Raw genomic sequence first — 21,289 nt, forward strand, 5'->3', positions numbered from 1 at the left:
CTCTACTCAGCAGATGGCACTCTGTGAAGACACTTGGACATCATCATTTGCTTAATCCTATCTGTGCTGACTCACAGGCCTGTGACCCTAGTCAGACCATTACTGTCTAGGCTTCAGAACAATACTGAGAATAAGGAACTCCAAGTATCTTAATTCTAGCTCCTTTTTTTTCTCATCTGCACACATTGTCCCCCTGGCCTGCCAACCAAGGTTAGAAGAGAGAGACCCTTTATTAACTACAAAGTATTAAGTGGTTACAGGCTATTATTGCTTACTGGTTAAGCATGAACTTGGGCCTAATCCTGACCCTGCCATTTACTGCTCTGTGACCTTCACAAGTCACTTCAACTCTATACATTAGTTTCTTCCCTTATAAAATGGGAACAGCAATGCCTCTGTCATGGGTTGATGTGAGGATTATGTGTGTATGTTCATATGGATAAGTATAGCATAGGCATATAGCAGGTAGAGGTTAGTGTCGGTGGTAGTCCACCATGTCTTGCTGACAAGGGTCTGTCTGCATGTCGGAATTTGAAGGAAACTTAATTGAGGCTCATAGGGACCCATCCTTTCTGCCCCATCCTCTTCCCTGGCTCCATGCTGAGGGCAAGAGCAGGTGATGAGGCCTGCCTGCTCGAAATTTTTGTATGATTTTCTATTCCTCTTTTCTGTGGTGTCCATCTTTGGAAACTAGATGTTTGTACAAAGGAGTTTATGACATAGGAGATATAGTTAACTGTTCCCTTGGCTCCCATTGCTATAAGAACCCTACACCGTTTCTTGGATGTCCCAGGTGAAATTATGAACATTTTCCTTTTGCAGGACGGGAACCACTTTCACCAACTTTAGTTTGTGCAGGGCTGAGCACAGTGACCCACACTTGAGCTGGGGGGCTGTTTCTCTTTGCTTCCGTCTCTAAACATAGTTTTATTGCAGCAAGAGGAGTGAATTTTCTCACTGGATTTTGAGGTTCCAAGAATCTTCCTCACCCACCCTCACCCCACAAAACAAACATGTGGAGACATTTGCTGTGTTGGTTCTCAAGTAGTTGGACACATTTTTGATGTGTGTTTCTATTCCAGGCACGGAGAATGGTGGAAAGCCAAATCCCTTTCAACAAAGAGAGAAGGCTTCATCCCCAGCAACTATGTAGCCAAAGTCAACACCTTGGAAACAGAAGAGTGAGTCTTTACATATTGTCATCTTTGATGGTTTTGTTTGCTGTATTGGGTTTCTTGTTTATTCTTTATCTTTTTATTTCCCTGGAGCATAACACCCATGAACTGTTAAAAATGTCTTCTCAGGTGGTTTTTCAAGGATATAACCAGGAAAGATGCAGAGAGGCAGCTTCTGGCGCCAGGGAACAGCCCTGGGGCTTTCCTTATCAGAGAAAGTGAAACATTAAAAGGTAAGAGGTGGCATAAGGCTTCTTATAAAACACTATTTAGAAAATTGAGGTTAAAAACTTTTCTAGAATTCTTTTTTAAAAAATATATTATGTTCTGGTAGTGAAATTTTATGGTTTGATAACAAATACTGAACTCAAATTATTAGTTTTGCTACTCAAATAACAGGAAACAGGCATAATTATGACCATATCTCACCATACCTTATGTTTGCTGAATCTTTCACATTATTGTTTAGAGTAAATCTTGAAATTTTAAGAGAAAGTAAATGAAAACAACTCTTCAATTCAGTGAAATAATTTCAAAAACTACCATAAAGAAGGCATGTTGGTAAACTTCAGAGCAAACAAAATGCTAGCTTTATTTATTGCATAGACTTTTTATAGGACTTTTCAAATTATGTACTATAGACATACTTAATTTATATTTTGCATATTTTATGGCAAAGGGGATCTACAGTATTATATAATGCAGATCTTATTTATAAAATACAGGTATAATCTTGACTTGTACTTTTTTCCCTTGCAGGAAGCTACTCTCTTTCTGTCAGAGATTATGACCCTGTGCACGGTGATATTATTAAGCACTACAAAATTAGAAGTCTAGACAATGGGGGTTATTACATCTCTCCAAGAATCACCTTTCCTTGTATCAGTGACATGATTAAGCATTACCAAAGTAAGTAAAGACTGAAGGTCAGATGAGACAAATATGTTTATTATGGTAAATATATGGTATCAAACACATTTTTATATTGAAATTTTTTATACATTACATTTCTTTTGGATAAAGTTGGAGAGCCATGTTCTATAATTGATTACAAATTCATCTATAATTAAATAAACGTTCAAAGTTAGATTTGATCCTTGTGAATAATCATTGCAGTCCTTTTCATTTAATCCCTGATGTTTAACAATTGATATTTCAGAATTATGAAGAGAAAAATGAATACTATTTTATATAATACATATTTTTACAACATGTCTTTAACTACCTGGAAGACGAATTCAGACTTGGCAGATGTTTGCATGCATGACAGTCATGCATACTCTTGGTAAAAGAACTGAAATAACAGCAACACCAAAATATTGAGCAGCAGCAGGTTCTTGGTCCTGTGTCACCAATGCCACTCTCCAGCCCTGTTAGGCTGAACCCATGACCAACCTTTAGGTTCATTCTCTGTGTAATGGAAGTTGGTTGTAGCAGACAGCTAGCTATTGTTATGAGTTATTTCTACAACCTGCTCAAGGGGAACACACATTATAGCCTTGCTTAGGTCCCAAAAGGTAGAGAGAGCGAGGCACCCCCACTTTTGTGGAATCTACCCTCCCTCTCTGTTATCCTATCACTTACTTGCTCCTCTGGCCTGTGTGGTGAGTGCTTGCCATGTTCTGGGGTGAGGGGGACAGGACCAAGTCCCTGCCGTTTGGCCATGATGCACTCACTACTTGGGCTCAGCAATTTGAAATTGCATTTTATTAAGTGTGACAATATATCAGCCTTGTTTATCTGTTTGTTATGATTTTATTGTTTTAATACAGTAACAGTGCTAACAAATAAAATCAAATATGTTTTAAATTGTCTTTCATTTAAGAGTTTCAAAAGTCATGATTATAAAAAAGATACCCCTGTAAGCATTTTAGGGCCATGACTGTGGCAAGTTGGAAACTATAAGACCAATAGTTGAAGCTTCCCCATAGATACTGGTAAAATACAAAGTATGATTGTTTTTTAACATTTATTTTCTCTTTCAAATTAGAGCAGTCAGATGGCTTGTGCAGAAGATTGGAGAAGGCTTGTATTAGTCCCAAACCACAAAAGCCGTGGGATAAAGACGCCTGGGAGATCCCACGAGAGTCCATCAAGTTGGTGAAGAGGCTCGGTGCTGGGCAGTTTGGGGAAGTCTGGATGGGTAAGTGTATCGTCCTGGAGCCAGAGATCACTCTGGAGGCAATGGCAGGAGAAACAAGGGTTCGAGCTGATTTTTGTCATTTTTCTTAGCCAATCACTAAACTGTGCCAGGAGCATCACTTCATTTGTTTTTCTCTGTTTACCTGGCACCCAAAATTGGCCTGCAGCATTATTTGATTGGACTCTTTCTCTTCCTTATGACATTGTAATTATCCTTCAGAATGAACATTTATAAGGAAGAGGGCAGTGGGTATTTATCCTGATTTTTCAGTCTATTCCTTCGAGGTTCATCACCAGAGTCTCTGGACATACACATTTTAACTACTGAAAATTTGCTTCTATCTCAGGGGAAGGTACACTTGGTTTGGGGCCATCCTTGCTAGTGGGCTTAAGGAAGCCCCACATTTATTGTCATTTCTCACCAAGAAAGTTTTTAAAGATGGCCAAAGTGCCATCATTAATGAGTCATTCCTTACAGTTAAGTATAGCCTTCTCAGGCTGGCAAAATCCTGGTAATGGCTTTTTACAGGGGATTCTTTTGCCCATCTACCTTTTCTAAAGTTTTTACAATGTGTATGAATTTCTTTTGTGATATAAAAATAGCCCTCTCTTTTTAAAGCATTATGTATTCTTCATGGTTCTAATTGAAAATGCAGTTACTTCTGGAAAAGATAATGTGTGAGGTCCTACAAGTCTTACACCATCACTCTTTCTGTCCCAGCTCCATGTGTGTGACAGCAAATATGATTTCTAAAGAGAAGGAGTGGACAACTTTTAAAAACTGCCCAGCCCCATCCTTAATGGTGGTGGCTTAGTTGGTTGGGCGTCGTCTGCAAGGCCAAGTATTGCTGGTTTGATCCTGGGTCAGGGCACATGTCTGGGTTGTGGGCCAGGTCCCTGGTGGGGCACGTGCAAGAGGCGGCTGATCGATGTTTCTCTCGAGCATCCGTGTTTCTCTCTCTCTTTCTCTTTCTCTTCCCCTCTCTAAAAATAAATAAATAAAATATTTTTAAAAAAAACTGTCTAGCCCCTGATGATCTGAAACTAGACTCATCCCGTCTGCTAAAATGCCACGTGGGCATTTCACTTCCCCATCTTGGGGTCTATGAGGAAGAGGTTTTTCCTCTAAAATCTTGGCCCTTGAAATCCCAGCTTTGCCTACTTTCTCTTATTGGCACTGCTTTAGTCAAGGTGCTTTCAAATATAGCAGATAATGACCCAGCGTATAGTTAATCCCTACTGCACTGTAAGTATTTGTGAACATGTTTACAGAATTCAGGTAAATGAGAATTATGCACCTCACATTCATTTAGTTGGCATATTTCAGTACCAGTGGCACTCTATTTCCATTCCAATAAGCAGATTCGTGGGCGCGAGCACTCACTCTAGGTGTGATCTCTTCCACTCTGTTGCTGAAGTCATAATATTATCCTCCTTCCACCACCTGCTCTGTTCTTTTTCATTGAGGTAAAATTCATGCAACGTAAAATCAGTTATGTTAAAGTAAATAATTCAGAGACATTTTCTACATTCACATTGTTGTGCAACCATCACCTCGATCAAGCTCCAGAATGTTTTCATCACCCTCAAAGTCAACACGGCAGCCACTGAGCAGTCATTCTCTGCTTCTCCCTCCCACCAGCTCCTGCAACCACCATTTTACTTTCTGTCTCTATGAATTTGACTACTCTGAGCAGCTCACAGAGGTAGAATCATATGGTATTTATCCTTTTGTAACTGGTTTATTTCACTTAGTATTATGTCCTCAAGGTTCATCCATGTTGTACCATGCTCAGAATTTCATTCTGATGTAAGTTAAGGCTGAATAATATTCCATTGTATGAATATATCATAGTTCATTTATCTGTTGGTGGACATTTGGGATTTTCCCACCTTTTGGCTGTTATGAAGAATGCTGCTGTGAACATTCATGCACACATTGCTGTGTCCACAAATGTTTTCCTTTCTCCTGCCTGTGTACATTCTTTAGGAATGTATATGGAAATGGAAATTCTACATTTAGCTTTTTGAGGAACCAATAAGCTGTTATCTGCTTATTTTTTTAAAAGTGCTACCTTCTTTTTTCCCCTAGATATTTGTGTTTATTTCTTAATAATTTTTTTCAAGTTCACAGCATAAGGTCAGGAATAGTATAATAAATATTCTATGCCCTTCACCTAGATTCACTGGTTAATATTTTAATACATTTGCTTTATCTTTTTATACATATACACATACATACACATACATATTTTATTGTTGTTGAATCGCTTGAAAGTAAGTTGCAGACGTGTTGACGCTTGTCCCCTAAATACTTAAGCATGTGTCTCCTAAGAACAGAGCCATTACCTTACAGTATACAGTGATCACACTCAGGGAATTCAACATTGAATCATCCTGTTGTCTAATACAGAGTCTGTATTCGAATTTCCCTAATCGTTCCAATAATGTCCTTGTAGTTAAGATCATGTATTTGCATTTACTTGGCTTGTCTTTAGTATCCTTTAATCCGGAACATCCAGTCCCTTAGCTCATTTTTATATTTCGTGACACTGACATTTTGTAGAACACAGGTCACTCATTTTGTGACTCAGGTTGTACCTTTGCATGAATAGTTCTAAGAGATGCTGTGTCCTTGGTGCACCTGGCATATTAGTCGGTCCCATTATGGCTGATTTCGAGGGGGGTTGTTTTTCTTTTTTTGTTGAATTTATTGGATGACATTGGTTAATAAAATTATGTAGATCTCAGGTGTACATCACCATTTATCCCCCATACCCTCCTCTACCTACCCTCCCCCATCTTTCCCTCTGGCGGTCGCCACATTGCTGTCTGTGTTTATAAGTCTCCTCTTACTTTCTCTCTCTCTCTCTCTCTCTCTCTTTCTCTTTTTGCTTAACCCTTCACCTCCTTAATTTGAAGGATGCCCACTAGACTTCTGCATTGTAAATGCTACTTTCTCATTCCCTCTTATAATTAATTAATAAGGCTGTGGGGAGATTAAGCTTATGTAAATATTCTGCACTCCAAAAGAACTTCCCCGAAATAGTTTCAGCATTATCTTCTCATTTTGAATTCTCTTCCCTCTGGAAAGCCGTGACTTCTCTAAAAAGCTTCACGTGCCCCTGTCCTCCTCCCACACTCCCCAGACCGCGTCTCTTCCAACCCCACTGGCCCCTCTGGTAACCAGGGACTCTGCCTTCTCTCCCCAGCCTCCACTTTCTAGCCTTGTCTCTTTATTGGCAGGAAAATACATGTTCACGATTACATTTAATTGTCCTCCAGGCCTCTGAGTCCATCTGACTGTGCTTTCCTCTCTGCATTTACCTTTGAGTGGGGAAGAGACAAGAAGATGTGGAGAGGGAAGAAGAACACAGGAAAGAAAACAATGTCCCAGCTATATGGTGTGCACAGACCCATTTCTAGGAATATTTTCATCAATTATCTCATGTACTCATCACAATAACACTGTCAGATATAAATTATTGTCAACATTGGATGAATGAGGACACTGAAACGGTCAAGCAATTTGTCCAAGTCGTTCAAGGCAATGGAGAAACCAGCTAGCTGCTCCAGCATCCCAGAGACCAGACTCACTTGTTTACTAAGCAAGCTATCTACAAGTTAATTTGACCTCCCTAGCCTCAGTTTCCTCATCAGTGAAATGAGCAAACAACTCTCTCATCTCTCATTGAAAAGAAGAATGAGATCATATAGCTGAAGGGTTTGCTATGGAGTCTGGCTCTGTGTACTCTATTTTTATTATTACTGTCATTTTACCTTGTTTGACTATAGCCTTTGGAAGCTATATGGCAATGGATTTTCTCCAATTTTAATTATTAATTCAAACTATAAATAATCCAGCTAGACCTTTCCATGGATATTTGTTAGCAAAAGAATTGCATATTTGTCATGAAGGGAAAAGTAGGAGGAGTTTAACTGGGGCGTATTCATCCACCCTACAGTAGCAGCCCTGCATATGAAGTGATGGTTTGGAGTTTTGTTCCAGCCTCCTAGTGTTCAGCTGTGAAGCCATGATAAAGACGTTGGATTGAATGCTATTTTTTCCCAAGAGATGAGAGATAGGATCTGCTGGTCTTGGAGTTATCACTTTGAGAGGAAGAGATTATGATAGTCCTCCTATATTTTCTTAAAATTTTCTTGATGGATTCCTAGTGAGTAACCTCTTTATCAGCTGTATGCTGGTGGTGCTCACAGTGCCATTTGCCAGCCCAACATGTCCATTCTAAAGACAGTGACAAGAGTGTGAGCTGGCAGTAAGTCAAGTGCAAGGTGGCAGTGGGGGGGGGCATATGCCTGAATACACCGGATCACAGCGTGGTGCTGGTTCTGTCATGAGTGGCTCAAGCCTGAGCTGAAATTGTCATCTTGAGCTCCAGCACATTGGTCCTGTCTGGGATTGAGAAATCCTCTTTGCTTCAAATTCTAGATACACAAAATCCTCCTGCCCATTTCTCACCTTTTCCAGTTCATAGGCTTCCACCGGGCCACATGCTAAATAGTCACACTGGTTGTATAGGACTTTTCTTTAGCATGTACCTAGTTGGTGCCTGGGAGAAACTGAGGTTTAGAAAAGAAGAGAATAGGGCATTGGAAAATATGCTATTGTTTTCTCCAGAGTGGTACTTTTTATTTAAACTATTCAAAAGTGGGCAAATATCTTGTGAAAATTTATTATTTGAATAGATGTGTTAATAATGTTTTCTTGTGGTAAATATGCATAACATAATTCAGTGCACAGTTCACTTCTGTCATGGACATTCACATTGTATAACCAATTTCCAGGACTCTTCATCTTGAAAAACTGAGACTCTGTATTTTTTAAAATACAACTCTTCCCAGCCCTTATCAACCACTATTCTACTTTCTGTCTCTGTAAGCATGACTACTCTAGGTACCTTACATAAGTGGACTCATACAGTGGTTGTCTTTTTTGTGTGTGAGACTGGCTTATTTTATTTAGTGTAATGTCTTCCATTTTCTTCCATGTTGTACCATGTGTCAGAATTTCTATCCCTTTTAGGGCTTAGTAGTATTCCATTGAGTATATACAACATATTTTATCTTTTCATCCATCAATGGACACTTGGGTTGCTTCACTTTTTGGCAGTTGTGAATAATACTGCTGTGAACATGAGTGCACAAATATCTTTATTTATATTTGAGATCCTGCTTTTAATTCTTTTGGATATACGAGGTCTGTCCAAAAAGTCCAGCCATTGTTAACAAAAAGGGTTTATGCAACATCTATGTACTCTGGCAGCCAAGAAGAGTGGACTGGAATGCACATGTGTGAACAATGACAACTTCACTGTACTAGTCAGTGGGGGTGGTAGATGCCATTGAGTGAACATGTGTACTGTGCAGCCATGGCACTCAAAATGACTGAGGGAGTAGAGCAATGAGTCTGCATCAGTTTTGGGTTAAGCTGGAACATTCCTCTGGGGAAACTATTTGGATGATTCAGAAGGCTACAGCTATGGGCAGCTGGTGATTGGCAGCTTTATCACGACAACAGGCCTGTTCATGCATGACATTCTCCTGCAGAGTTTTGTGGTGAAACATCAAATCACCCAGGTGACCCATCCCCCTTACAGCCCAGACTTGGTGCCCTGCAATTTCTGGCTTTTCCCAATATTAAAATCACCTTTGAAGGGGGAGAGATTTCAGACCATTGATGAGATTCAGGAAAATACGATGGGGCAGCTGATGGTGATTGGGAGAACTGTGTGAGGTCCCAAGGTGCCTACTTTGATGGGGACTGAGGCAGCATTATCTTATATATAGTGTTTCTTATATCTTGCATCTTCTTCAATAAATATCTTTATTTTTCATATTACATGGCTGGCTACCTTCTGGACAGACCTCTCATATACACAGAAGTGGGATTGCTAGATCATTTGCCAATTCTGTTTAAATTTTTTTTAGGGAACCTCCATATTGTTTTCCTCAGTGGCTGCACCAGTTTACATTCCTACCAACAATGCATGAGGGTTTCAGTTTCTCCACATCGTTGCTAGCACTTGGTGTTTTCTGCTGTTTTTTTTCTTTCGTTTTTGTTTTGTAGTGGCCAACCTAATGGGTTTGAAGTAATGTCTCCTGTGGTTTGATTTGCATTTACTAATGATTAGTGATGTTGAACATCTTTTCATATGTTTGTTATCCATTTGTATATTTTCTTGGGAGAAATGTCTAGTCAAGCCCTTTGCCCATTTTCAGTTGGGTTATTTGTTTAATTTGCTAACAATGTTTTAAAAGAGAGTGGCAGCAGAGGCTCATCTGAAAAAGGGTTATAAAAGAACCAAGCTTGTAGGAACAGTGTAGGATTGAATGAGGTGGTACAGGTGAGCACTTAGTCCAGTCAATTTCATTCAAAGAATCCTTATTATCATTATATATTTAATTGTATTATAAAGAGACTATGATGACATTAGACCAGAGGCTATGAAATAGAGGGAAGAAATTACCCAGGATTTTCCCACTCAACACAAGTTGTTTCTTGGTTTTTAAATTAAGCTTTTATTTTGAGGTAATTATAGATTCATTTGCAGTTGTAAGAAGTAACAAATAAAAATGTGTTCACAAAAACACGTTTATGCAAATGTTCATAGCGGCATTATTCATAACAGTTAAAGAGTGTAAATAACCCAAATATGCATCAATTGGTGAACTGATAAACAAAATGTGGTATAACCATACAACGGAATATTATTTGGCAATAAAAAGAAATAAAATATTGACACATGCTACAAAGTGGGTGAACAAGGAAAACACTGTGTTAAAGTGAAAGAAGTCAGACACAAAAGACCACACGTTTTATTTCATTTGTATGAAATGTCGGCATAGACAAATCTGTAGAGACCGAGAAGGTGAGTGGCTGCCTCAGGCGGGAGATGAGAGCACAGGGGAAGCTACTGTTAATGAGTACTGGTTTCTTTAGGAGGAGGATGAAAATTTTTCAATCATTGATTATGGTGTCAGTTCCACAACTCTGAAAATATAAAACCCAATGAATTGTATACTTTAAATGGGTAAATGGTATGGTATATAAGTTGTATTTCAGAAACCTATCATATATATAAAAGAAGTAATACAAAGAGATCCCATATAACTTTTATCTACTATCTCCGAATAGTAACATTTCGCAAAATTGTAGTACAGTATTGCTGCCAGGATATTGATGTTGGTAGTTGTTTGCCTTTTAATTGTGCTTTACTCCTTCTAGTCTTGTATTAAATAAAGAAAAGAAAAGGGGGGAGGGAGGGCGAAGAGAGGGGGGAGGGAAGAGGAGGGAGGAAAAGAAAGAGAGAAAGAAGACAACAGGAAAAAATAGAAAATTTTGAACTGGGGTCTTCTGTAGATATGGGCCTGTGAATTTAGCTGTCAGTCAGGAATCTCCTCCTTAGCTATTGAAAGAACGTTAATATGTCGAATGCATTTAGCAGAGGAATGCTGGAAATAAAAACCAAAAGAATAGTGATTGGTGATGTTCTGCTGTAAATCAGAGGTTAAAAGATGCCCCCTCTCACATGTGTGTTTGCGGGTCTCATGCTGTCCAAGGGCTGATGCAATAGCAAGGTCTGTGCAATTTAGAGCTGCCAGAATTTACTTTGTATTTCTCCAGGGTAGCAGGTTAGTTTTTCTCATTCACAGAAAAAGAACAAATTAAATTTTTTTATCACCATTAACCAAGTTGATACTTTTGCAAAGCAAAAATAATGGTTCATAAACTACCAGTCACGTATTATGGACTGAATATTTTTGGTCTGAAAATCATTGAACAAATATTAGGAAGTGACCTGTTGTGTAGGGTGCAAGGGAGGAGGGGTTGGGGATAAAAGAATGAGGAGTTTCTCCCTCAAGCTGTTTCCGCTTGCTGGTGTGATCCTCTTGACATCTGGCCTGGTGACGTTTTTCTCAGTGGGTTGTTGGATTCTGAGGGAACTGACTGAGCAGTGAAGATAGGGGTGATGTTTCCTGTTACCTTTGGTCTATGAAAAGACTTTGGAAAGTAAAGTTGTTTTGGTCTGAAAGTAAACTTGTTTTGGTCTGAAAGTAAACTTGTTGTGAACTGAATTTTGCTTGATACATTTTCATGTGAGCCAACTGCATTGATATTAATCACCAGCTAACTTCCCAAGTCAACTGCCCACATCTTTTTAAAAACCACCCTCCCAAGTTTCTCTTTAGCACACTAGTCACTCTCGCACAACGTGAGCTTTCTCCGATTGTCACACCAGTGTTCTTTAACTGTGACAAAGAGGGACTCCATAGGAAAATCTTTATTGCTTTCAAAAGACTTTTTAAGTCATTTTTCATCTTTAATGCCAACCCAAAGCTCCACGACTAGGTGAACTGAACCTGCACACTGAATACAAATCACGCTGAAAACCCCCCTACTGTCTAAATGTCACACGCTAACTAATGTTAAGTGGCAGCACTGCCGTTCTGGGGCTCTTTGACACAGCTGTTTTATTCACTGTTGGCGTCAAACTCCTCATCAGCATCTTAAATATCTTTAGCAGCTGCAGTATTTCCTGATAACCTTCCCTCCTACCCATGGAAAGCATTTTTCTTTATTCTTTACCCATAATTTTGTGTTGTGTAAAATCTGAATGAATTCCATTGCTTTTATGATGACTGAAGGAGAGGAATTTTGTTTCTTTCACTTTTATTGTTGTGTAATGTAACAAGCAGGCAGAAGAGTGCACACTACACAACTTTTTAGTATCACAGATAATTACAAAATGAAACCCTGTGTGCTGACCACTGAGATCCCACAGGGGAAACTTCCTGGCACCCAGAAGTCCCCACTTAGCCTTTGCAGTCGCAGCCACGCCTGCGCCCTACAGGCAGCTGCTCTTCTGACCTTTGTGACAGTGACCTGGCTTTTCTTTAGAGTTCTGCCATTTTAGTCTCTGCATCCCCAAACAACTGAGGTTAGTTGTGCCTGTTTTTGAACTTTATGTAAATGAATTATACAAAATGTACTCCTTTATTGTATCTTGCCTCTTTTATTTAACATTATGTTTCTGAGATTCATTCATATTTTGGGGTATAGCTACAATTCATTCATCCTCATTACTGTATAGTATTGTTTTGAATTTATATTCAAGACGTACGGCTGTTTGTCCCTTGAGCTTACTATTTACTGATGGAATGGAGGTGTTCTCAGGTTTTGGCTACTATGAGCAATGCTGCTGTGAACATTTCCGGGCTGCTGCATGAAGGCATGAGTTTCTTTGGGGTGACCAGGAGTGGATTTCCTGGTTCACAGGAGTCTGCATCTTCCAGTCTGTTAAGTACTGCCAACTGAGTTTCCCAAGCACTTGTCCCAGTTTAGACTCAACAGCAAAGTATCAGAGCCTCCTGAGGACCACCCGGGTGTGGCAGGAGGGGCTGGGGCTTGTTCCAGATAATTCCACTTGGAGGCTGCTCTGTCAGCATTCTTCAGGGGCTCCTGGGGGATATTGTTAAAGGCAGAAGTTTTACAGCTGAATTTCAGTGATGCTCAAAGGGAGCACAAAAAGGGGCCTAGGGGAGCTGCCCCAGTTTCTCTGTGTGCTCACCAGCACTCCAAATTGTTGCCCAGTTGTATGGTGGTTTCTCCCAGTGGCTTTATTTGCATTTTTGTGATTACTGATAAGATTGAGTTCCTTTCATATATTTATTAGTCATTTGGGTTTTTTATTTTTGAAATGCTCATCCAAGCCTTTGCCTATCTTTTCATTTTTCTTTCTGATTTGTAGGGATTATTTATATATTGTGGACACTAGTCCTTTCCAGTCCTTTGTCAGTTACATGTATCAAAGAGAATGTATTTTTGTGCTATGCTTTACCACAGATATATTCATGTACAAGGACCAATTTATAAACTTTTAAACAGTTCTATAATGGAATATCCTTGGTTTAAATGTAATGTTAAAGGACTTTCGTTGGTGAACCTTACTTTAAATTTACTCTTAAGAGCCATAAGAAAGGTCATATTGCTACCAGAAAGGGGACCAGCCCAGAGCAGGTCTGCCTAGGGCCAGTCCTTAGCTTCGTGCAGGAAAGATTTCACAACAGAGTAAAGGTGATTTTGACAATGTGTTTAGTAAAGTTGAGGGCAGTGAGACGAGGAACTAGGATAGTTCTTAGGATAGAAACAGCATCGGGAGACGAGGCAGGGCTTCTCTAGCTCACTGAAAAGTCAGAGAAAAGGGGCTTGGAGACAGGTTCAGGGGCTTAGCCTGCTCCCCTGGGTACAAGTCTCATGGGGACCCTTAGAGTTTAGAAAATACATGCCCATGGGGGAAGAACAGAAGGAAGGGAAAGGCACAGCCATGCTGGGTCCTTTGTTTTGAGGGTTTTTAAAAGCTGGGAATTTAGGGGAGGTCTTAGGAGTGATATCAATTGATACAATGTACATCAGCTTTTCTAGGTGTGCCCTTTTGGGGTCATGGTCTCCACTGACTGGTCAGTGCCAGGGCAGGGGGTCATTTGTCATTGCAGCTGGTCCTGGCTTCACTCAGCTGGTTATGCTGCCTTTGCAGGCCTGGAGCCAAAATACATCTGAGGCCTAGCTAGATGTTATCTGTACAGAGATGACCTTCTATGTTGGCTGTAAATTGCTCATCCAACTTTTTCTGCTATCTTTCTCAGTTTCCCCACTCTACTTGCCAAGGAATTTTCCTAGCTACTTACTGTTCTGCCTCAATGTATTTGTAATTATGCATTTAAGTGGAAAATCAATTTATATTTTCATGACTTCACTGTTTTGTGTAGGTTGTGGCTTTCAAAAATAACATAAGACAGTATTTTGTGAGCTTTCTATTACAGTCTCATTTGTGTGTTCTTACATTTATTTTATTTTATATACCGCATTCTTTATTTTTCTGTAGAGCATTGCAAACTCCTAGTAAGTATGAGTCAAAGTGGAATATAAAAGGAAAAGTCTTAACAGAGAGATCAGAAGAAAAATTATTTAACTAGGGTTTACAGCTATAAAGTAATACTTGTTCTTGCCAACTTGAAGGTGTGGCAATAGAAATGTAATTTCTTTTCTTATAAAAAGTTATTTCTTTTGTAAAAAATAAAGGAGGGGACACACACAGTAAGTCTCCCTTATCCCGACGGGATACATTCCAAGACCCTCAGTGGATGCCAGAAACCTAAGATAATACCAAAATCTGCATATACCGTTTTTTCCTATACATCACACCTTTTCAATCAAAGGAAGGGCTTTGCATCACATCTTTGGCATGTCTGAATTGCTAGCCTCACTACTCCTGTGTTTTCGGGCTATTAAGTAAAATAAGCGTTATTTGAACACAAGCACTGCCATGCTGGAACAGTTCATCTGATAACCAAGATGGCAGGAAGCATATACAGTGTGGATACACTGAACAAGGGAATTGAGGGGGATGGTTCAAGACTTCATCAGACTACTAGAACAATGCATACTTTAGGGGTCATGAGTTATTTATTTCTGGAATTTTCTATTTAACTTTTTTGGACCATGGTTGACCGTGGGTAACCAAAACTGCAGAAGGCAAAGCATGGATGAGAGGGAACTACTGTATTCATTTACACATTTAATCAAAATATTAAAAAAAAAGAAAAGAAAGAAAGTAAAAGCCACCCCAAATGTAACCACTGATTATCATTGTTGATTTTTCACTGAGCGTTTGACTCCGGCCATCTCTCTTTGCTGTATATATACAGATAATTACATGACCTCAAAAAGGGGACTAGATGCTATACATCACCATCTTAGAGTTGTGCTTGTCTTAGGGCAGGCTCTAAAACTAACACACCAGAGAGTGGTAACCTACAGGGAGATTCCTATTGGTAACCAGCTGCCACTGCCTCCTCACCATTTTGTGGTGGTGGTTGTTGGTGGTGGTTTTTGTTTGCATTTCCGAGAGAAATGTGGAAACAGAAAAGGCTTTTCCAGAGGGAAATCATGCTCAGAATTAAGCACATACCTGAGACAGGTCCCAGAAAAGTGACACTGGAGACACTGAAATTAAGAACAATCTGACAGTAACCAGAAGGGAGGTGGGAGGGAATAATGGGGGAAAGGGGAGAAGGGTTTTCAGGAACAACTATGAAGGACACGTGGACAAAACCAAGAGGGAGTGGAAGCAGGGGAGGAAGGTGGGGATGGCTGGAGTGGGGGAGAATGGGGGATAAATGCAGACAACTGTAATTGAACAACAATAAAATAATTTTAAAAAAAGACAGAAAAATGATACCTTGGGAGAATTGTATTAAGGAGCCAGTATTTCCAGAAGTATGTTCCATGGAGTGTGAAAAGGTACATGAAAAAGTGTTCTGTGTTCAAGAAAGTGTGGGAAATGCTGAGGTTAGCCGAGTCAGACAGATTTCTTCACTGAAGGGGTCACAATGCATCTGCTGCAACTTCCAGGTGTGGGGAGGGGCATGGCAGGCCGTGGTTTCCAGACGTTCAGCACAGAGCCCTTGGTTCTCAGAGAATCCCCAAAGTCCAGTTCTCTCTGAAAACTTTGGGAAATACTTGACTGTAATATATTGTACTTTTAAGTTAGTGTATATAAATAATTTTTTAGTGCAAAGCTTTTTTTCTGAGTAAGACATACCCAGCATAGAATATTGGTTAAATAGTTAAAGTAGGGTAAATAAAATTAAAGTCACCCATGATTGTACCATTGGATGGCCAGTATTTGTTGTATTTTCTTCTAGACTGTTTTCTGTGTGCGTGTGTGCATGTGTGTGTACATGCATGTGTATAAAAATAGAGAGCTTTGGTGTGGTTTTAAAAAAAATCTTGGATAAAGAACATTTTATTAATTAGAGGAAAGTCTTAGTCCCCATGATGGAGTACACTTAGAATTTTAAAAAACTATTGCTTTATAAAAACTTTTTGACTGTGAAATAATTTTAGATAATTTTGTAAAGATGTTACAGATTAATTCCCATGTACCCTTCACTCAGCCTGCACTAATGTTAACACTATCTAGAGGAATATGTAAGTTTTTTCTATCTGTAACTAAGTTTTCTTCGAATTCTGCATGAAGACTGGATTTTCAGTTTGATAGAGCATGCCCTCCTTTTGTCTTCCTAGGTTACTATCACAACAGCACGAAAGTGGCTGTAAAAACCCTGAAACCAGGTACCATGTCTGTGCAGGCCTTCCTGGAGGAGGCAAACCTCATGAAGACCCTTCAGCATGACAAGCTGGTGAGGCTGTATGCCGTGGTCACCAGAGAGGAGCCCATCTACATCATCACAGAGTACATGGCCAAAGGTGAGGCGCCCGCAGCCCGGGGCTGTCGGAGGACTTAGCCCTCAAAAAGGAAAGTGTCTAAATGTTCAGAGAATACTCAGATAATTTTAACTGTAAAGCAGCATGTGCACCAACAAAAGAAATCAGAAAATATGGGAAAACAAAGCATCTTCATACCCTCATAAACAATCCATGTTATAAAGTTAATAGATAACATTATTAGATAGTCTTCCTATTTTCCCTGCCTTCATCTCCATATTTAGATGAGTCCCAAGAACAGGACCCAATACCTACTAGGCCTCCAATAAATATTTATCAGATAAATAAATACTTATATTAAATAAGAGTATTTCTATTATTGTATGTTTAAAATATGAGTTCTCACAATCCTAAAAATAGTTTGCTTTCCTTTTTAGCCTTGTCTAAATGTTCAGGGTGTCACTTTAAAATGTGAACATTTTAAAAACTTGTCAAGATTGAATTCCTATGTAGTCATAGAGAATGAAAAAGAGGTTCAAGAAATCATCTTTTCCCCTGTGGTTCTCACTGTCAGACAAAAAGGTTTGAATCGCCATCCTCTTTCCTCCAATTCAGTATAGACACTAATGAACTGCCAAGTGATTTTTCAAAAATCAGCAGAAATGAAGGAAGAAAAGAAACATGCACAGTAATCCAGAATTAACCATCGTCTCATGCATAATGATCACAGTGTGTTATTAGAGCTGACTAGGTTAGAAAGTTGAATATTACATTTTCTTAAAAAATGTTAATACTTCAAAATATTAGTGACTCAGAGCCCTTCCCCAAAAGGACATTCTTAAAAAAAAAAAAAGAAGAAGACAGTCTCTATGGCTCAGCTTGCTACATTGCAGAAACCAGTCTCAGGATTATATACTTTGCAAGAGTTCAGTAAATATGAGTTAAATGAACTAAGTTGCAGTGTTATTAATCATAAATACAAATATGAGTTTCTCCTGATAATAATGCCTAACATTTATTGAGCACTTACTATGTAGCACTTCTCTCAGTGCCTTTCCTGGGCAATCTCACTCAATCCTTTCAGCAGCCTAAGGGCTAAGTACCACTGTTCTCTGTTATGATGAGGTAGCAGAACACTTATTGAGCACTCAGTATCTGCCAAGTATCATGGCCCATGCTTTAATCTGTCCTCGCAAGGACTCTGCTGTAGCTACTAGGACATGCCCACTTTACAGGGTAAGTAGCTTGCCCTCAGGTTGCCAGTTTAAGTTCTAAAGGAAAAGGCAGGTCTTGCTTTAGAGATGAAGCCATAGGAAGCAGGAGAGTGTTTCTGTGGGCACATGGCCTTTTAGGTAGGTCTAACTTTTTTCCAAGCACAGCTTGTTCATCAGTTACTCACTGTGTACCTTTGGCATGTGCCAAGTTCTGTGCTTTTGCTGGACACTGGTAGGAGCCAGCCTGGAGGGGTAGCTGCAAAGGGCAAGCCTGCTGCAAGGGCTTGCTGTTTCTGTCTCAGAGAAGCTCTGAGCATCCAAGGGCTACAGTGAGTGTATCTTGGTGGCAGGTACAAAGTGCTCTGAAATGCCTTGCTCTCAGACACTGTCACCCTTTCTTACCTGGAGCATATGTACATTTCAAATCAGGTCAAAGGTAACAGGTTAGAGGGGACGGGGTTCAATAAAGCTCAGGAAAAGGCACTATAACGACATGAAATTGAAAAGCCAGTCATTCTGGGGGGTTCCCTCCAATGGTAATGATCATTTGATTTTTATTTGGTTTTGTTTTCTTTTGTGTTTGAAATACACTGATTCGTTCTTCTTCCATCAACAGGCAGTTTGCTGGATTTCCTGAAGAGCGATGAAGGGGGCAAAGTATTGCTTCCAAAGCTAATTGACTTTTCTGCTCAGGTGAAGTATGAAAAAGCCAGTCTATCTGTAAATTTGCAAAGATCACTCCTGGTTCAGATTCAAGGGGAAAGTGTTGTTCCGGGACAAGGCGCTGTGGTTGACTGTTTCCCAGAAGTGGTTATGTGCACACCCCCTTGGAGTCAGCCTGGTATTTTACACAGAATGTGTGTTCATTTGTTCTTTTGACTTTCCATGTCATCTTCCTTAATACCAATAAGTCTCCTTAAACTATATTTATTTCTGAACAAGTTATAGAAACAGTGCAGCTGAATTGGTCACTTTGTGCTGCCTTTAGGGGAAGCAATTTCATGCAGTGTAAGCGCAGAACCTTCTAAATGATGCATATGTGTTATTTAAATTGCTAATCTGAGGTACTGGTACTTTTCTGTCCTCAATGTTCCTGAGAACAGAGGAATAATATTCCTTTTCTACTTCATCCACTTTCAATTCTTCTCGTTGGACATGCCTTTAGGATCCTGAGATACATTCATTTACAATATTTCTAGAGCTAGCCGAGAGGTTGCAAATTTGTTCATACTGGAATCACGTTTTCTGAAGTGTACTTAAGAGCATAGGGAAGTTACCCAGAAACCTAGCAATGTTCTTGGTAATAACAAGGAAATGTACATTTGAATGATGCCAGCCACTGACTTTTAATAGTTTCATTGTACTCATCAGTCATGTTCAGTAATTTGCTTGTTTCTCAGTATTGGCCACCAGAAGGCCAAGTACCATAAAACCCAAAGTATCACAGAGATTTCTAGAAGTTGTAGGAAAGGGCAGGAAAGATTTTTATGATCTTTGTTTTTCTTATTCTCATTTTTTTCTCTCAGACCCTGTTTTAGTTGGGGAATTGATGTAGCCTTCTTGGGAGATGAGATCAAAGGAAAGAATGAGTACATTCGAGTAAGGTGGGATTAACACATACTCTGCAATAGAGTGTTGTGGGCAGAGCTGGAGTTCCACATCTGAAGACTGGAGTGTGTGTCGTGGCTGTGCGACTCAGTAGCCATGCCACTTTCAGAAATTGCTTTCCCTCTTTCGGTTAGTTTATTCATCTACTAAATGGGAATGGGAATGCTTCCTTTAGGGAGTTGTCGAGGGTCTAATCAAATGAGCTGGACATAAGCACTTCAGAGCCTGTTGGTGGAAGCTGAGGACGCCTTGGGGCTGACAGTTCCCCTCATTCCAGTAAAGATGTATGATGAAGTCATTCCACTCAGTCAGCCCTTATCTCATCACCCAGAACTTGAGTTTAGTAGATTCCATAGGAAATTCAAATGTCATCTGGAACTCCAGTATCTAATATGAAAAGAAGCAAAATTGCTATGGTGGAACTGGAGGAAGGAAAGGGTCCAGCAGTCCTGACTTCTTAACCTCCTCTCACTCTAAGCTGGCCCTCAGAGGCTCCAGGGAACCAGGGGTCCCCGGACCACAGTGTGAAAACCATTGCTCTGCAGTAAGAGGAAACACAACTTGGATGGGTACGGCTCTTGATCCTATGTAGATACGGAGAAAGCAGAAATCTGGTTAACTTGTCACCCTTGACACAGTGGAGGCCCTCTGCCTAGGGTGGTGACTTGGGCATCCCCTATTGGATGAGAGACTTGAGGAGTGTAGCAAAGTCTGTCAGACCTGCTCCTCAGGAAGGGAAAGGGGCTGACAAGAATGTAGAAAAGTGGGACACGTGGCCTGGAGGCCTGAGTGGTCATAGACTGTCCAGTGTGCCCAGGGGCCTGATCCATGCCTACAGTTCTGTAGGATAGAAATCATACAAATTGGGGTGTGTACTATACTGGAAAAGGACTATTTTGTCACATGGGTATTTTGTATTAGATTTTGCATAGCTTATCTCAAAACACATCTTGACATAGTTCAGGTTTTAACTCAAGGCTTCTGTATCTATTCTTTAACTTTGTAAATGACTACTGATGCTACAAAGGGTAACTTTTTCTAATTTAGAAAAGAACTGGGGTAAGGGGAAGTTGATTTCTAAGACTTTGTAGCTTGCAAAGTAAATTATCACAGAGACAGGCATTGGCTGTGACTTTCAAGTTGTAGGTTTCAGGAGGGGCCAGGAGCAGTCAAGGCCACTACCGCTGGTCTCCATCTGAGTCAGTGTACGGAGTCCTGCTCATGCTAGATGAGCTCCTGTTTTTATCTGCCTTGGGGTTTCCCAGTAGTGACGACTGGTTAGAATTGGTGGAACACCTAGTTTAGGTGCATGGAAAGTTAGGTGTCAGTAGGAGAGTCGGCAGTCAGCAGCATCCAGGAAGCCCCTAAGCAGGGAGGTGCAGCACTAAATGCATTTTCTTTTTCTTTCTTTTTTTTAAATATATTTTATTGATTATGCTATTACAGTTGTCCCATTTCCCCCTTCACTCCCCTCCACCCTGTACACCCTCTCCCACCCACATTCCCCTCTTCTAGTTCATGTCCATGTGTCATAAGTTCTTTAGCTTCTACAGTTCCCATACTATTCTTGCCTTCCTCCTGTCTATTTTCTACCTACCATCTATGCTACTTATTCTCTGTACCTTTTTCCCCTCTCTCCTCCTCCCACTCCCCTGTTGCTAACCCTCCATGTGATCTCCCTTTCTGCAGTTCTGTTCCTGTTCTAGTTGGTTGCTTAGTTTCTTTTGGTTTTGTTTTAGATGTGGTTGTTAATAATTGCGAGTTTGCTGTCATTTTACTATACATGTTCTTTTTAATCTTCTTTTCTTAGATAAGTCTCTTTAACATTTCATAAAATAAGGGCTTGGTGATGATGAATTCCTTCAACTTGACCTTATCTGAGAAGCACTTTATCTGCCCTT

At 40.0% G+C, this 21,289-nt stretch overlaps 1 protein-coding gene across 2 annotated transcripts in view; it reads left to right on the top strand.

The window, feature by feature from the left end:
- Nucleotides 1-21,289, top strand: part of LYN (LYN proto-oncogene, Src family tyrosine kinase) — a 131,701-nt gene that overhangs the window by 59,982 nt on the left and 50,430 nt on the right. For both annotated transcript variants that reach the window (XM_028533892.2, XM_036031119.1), the window contains exons 5-10: nt 1,083-1,181; nt 1,305-1,408; nt 1,935-2,084; nt 3,166-3,318; nt 16,426-16,608; nt 18,397-18,473. In XM_028533892.2, the coding sequence (XP_028389693.1) occupies nt 1,083-1,181; nt 1,305-1,408; nt 1,935-2,084; nt 3,166-3,318; nt 16,426-16,608; nt 18,397-18,473 (766 nt within the window). The remainder of the gene's footprint in view (nt 1-1,082; nt 1,182-1,304; nt 1,409-1,934; nt 2,085-3,165; nt 3,319-16,425; nt 16,609-18,396; nt 18,474-21,289) is intronic.

This window comes from Phyllostomus discolor, chromosome 7, assembly GCF_004126475.2.
Source record: "Phyllostomus discolor isolate MPI-MPIP mPhyDis1 chromosome 7, mPhyDis1.pri.v3, whole genome shotgun sequence".
NCBI lineage: Eukaryota > Metazoa > Chordata > Mammalia > Chiroptera > Phyllostomidae > Phyllostomus > Phyllostomus discolor.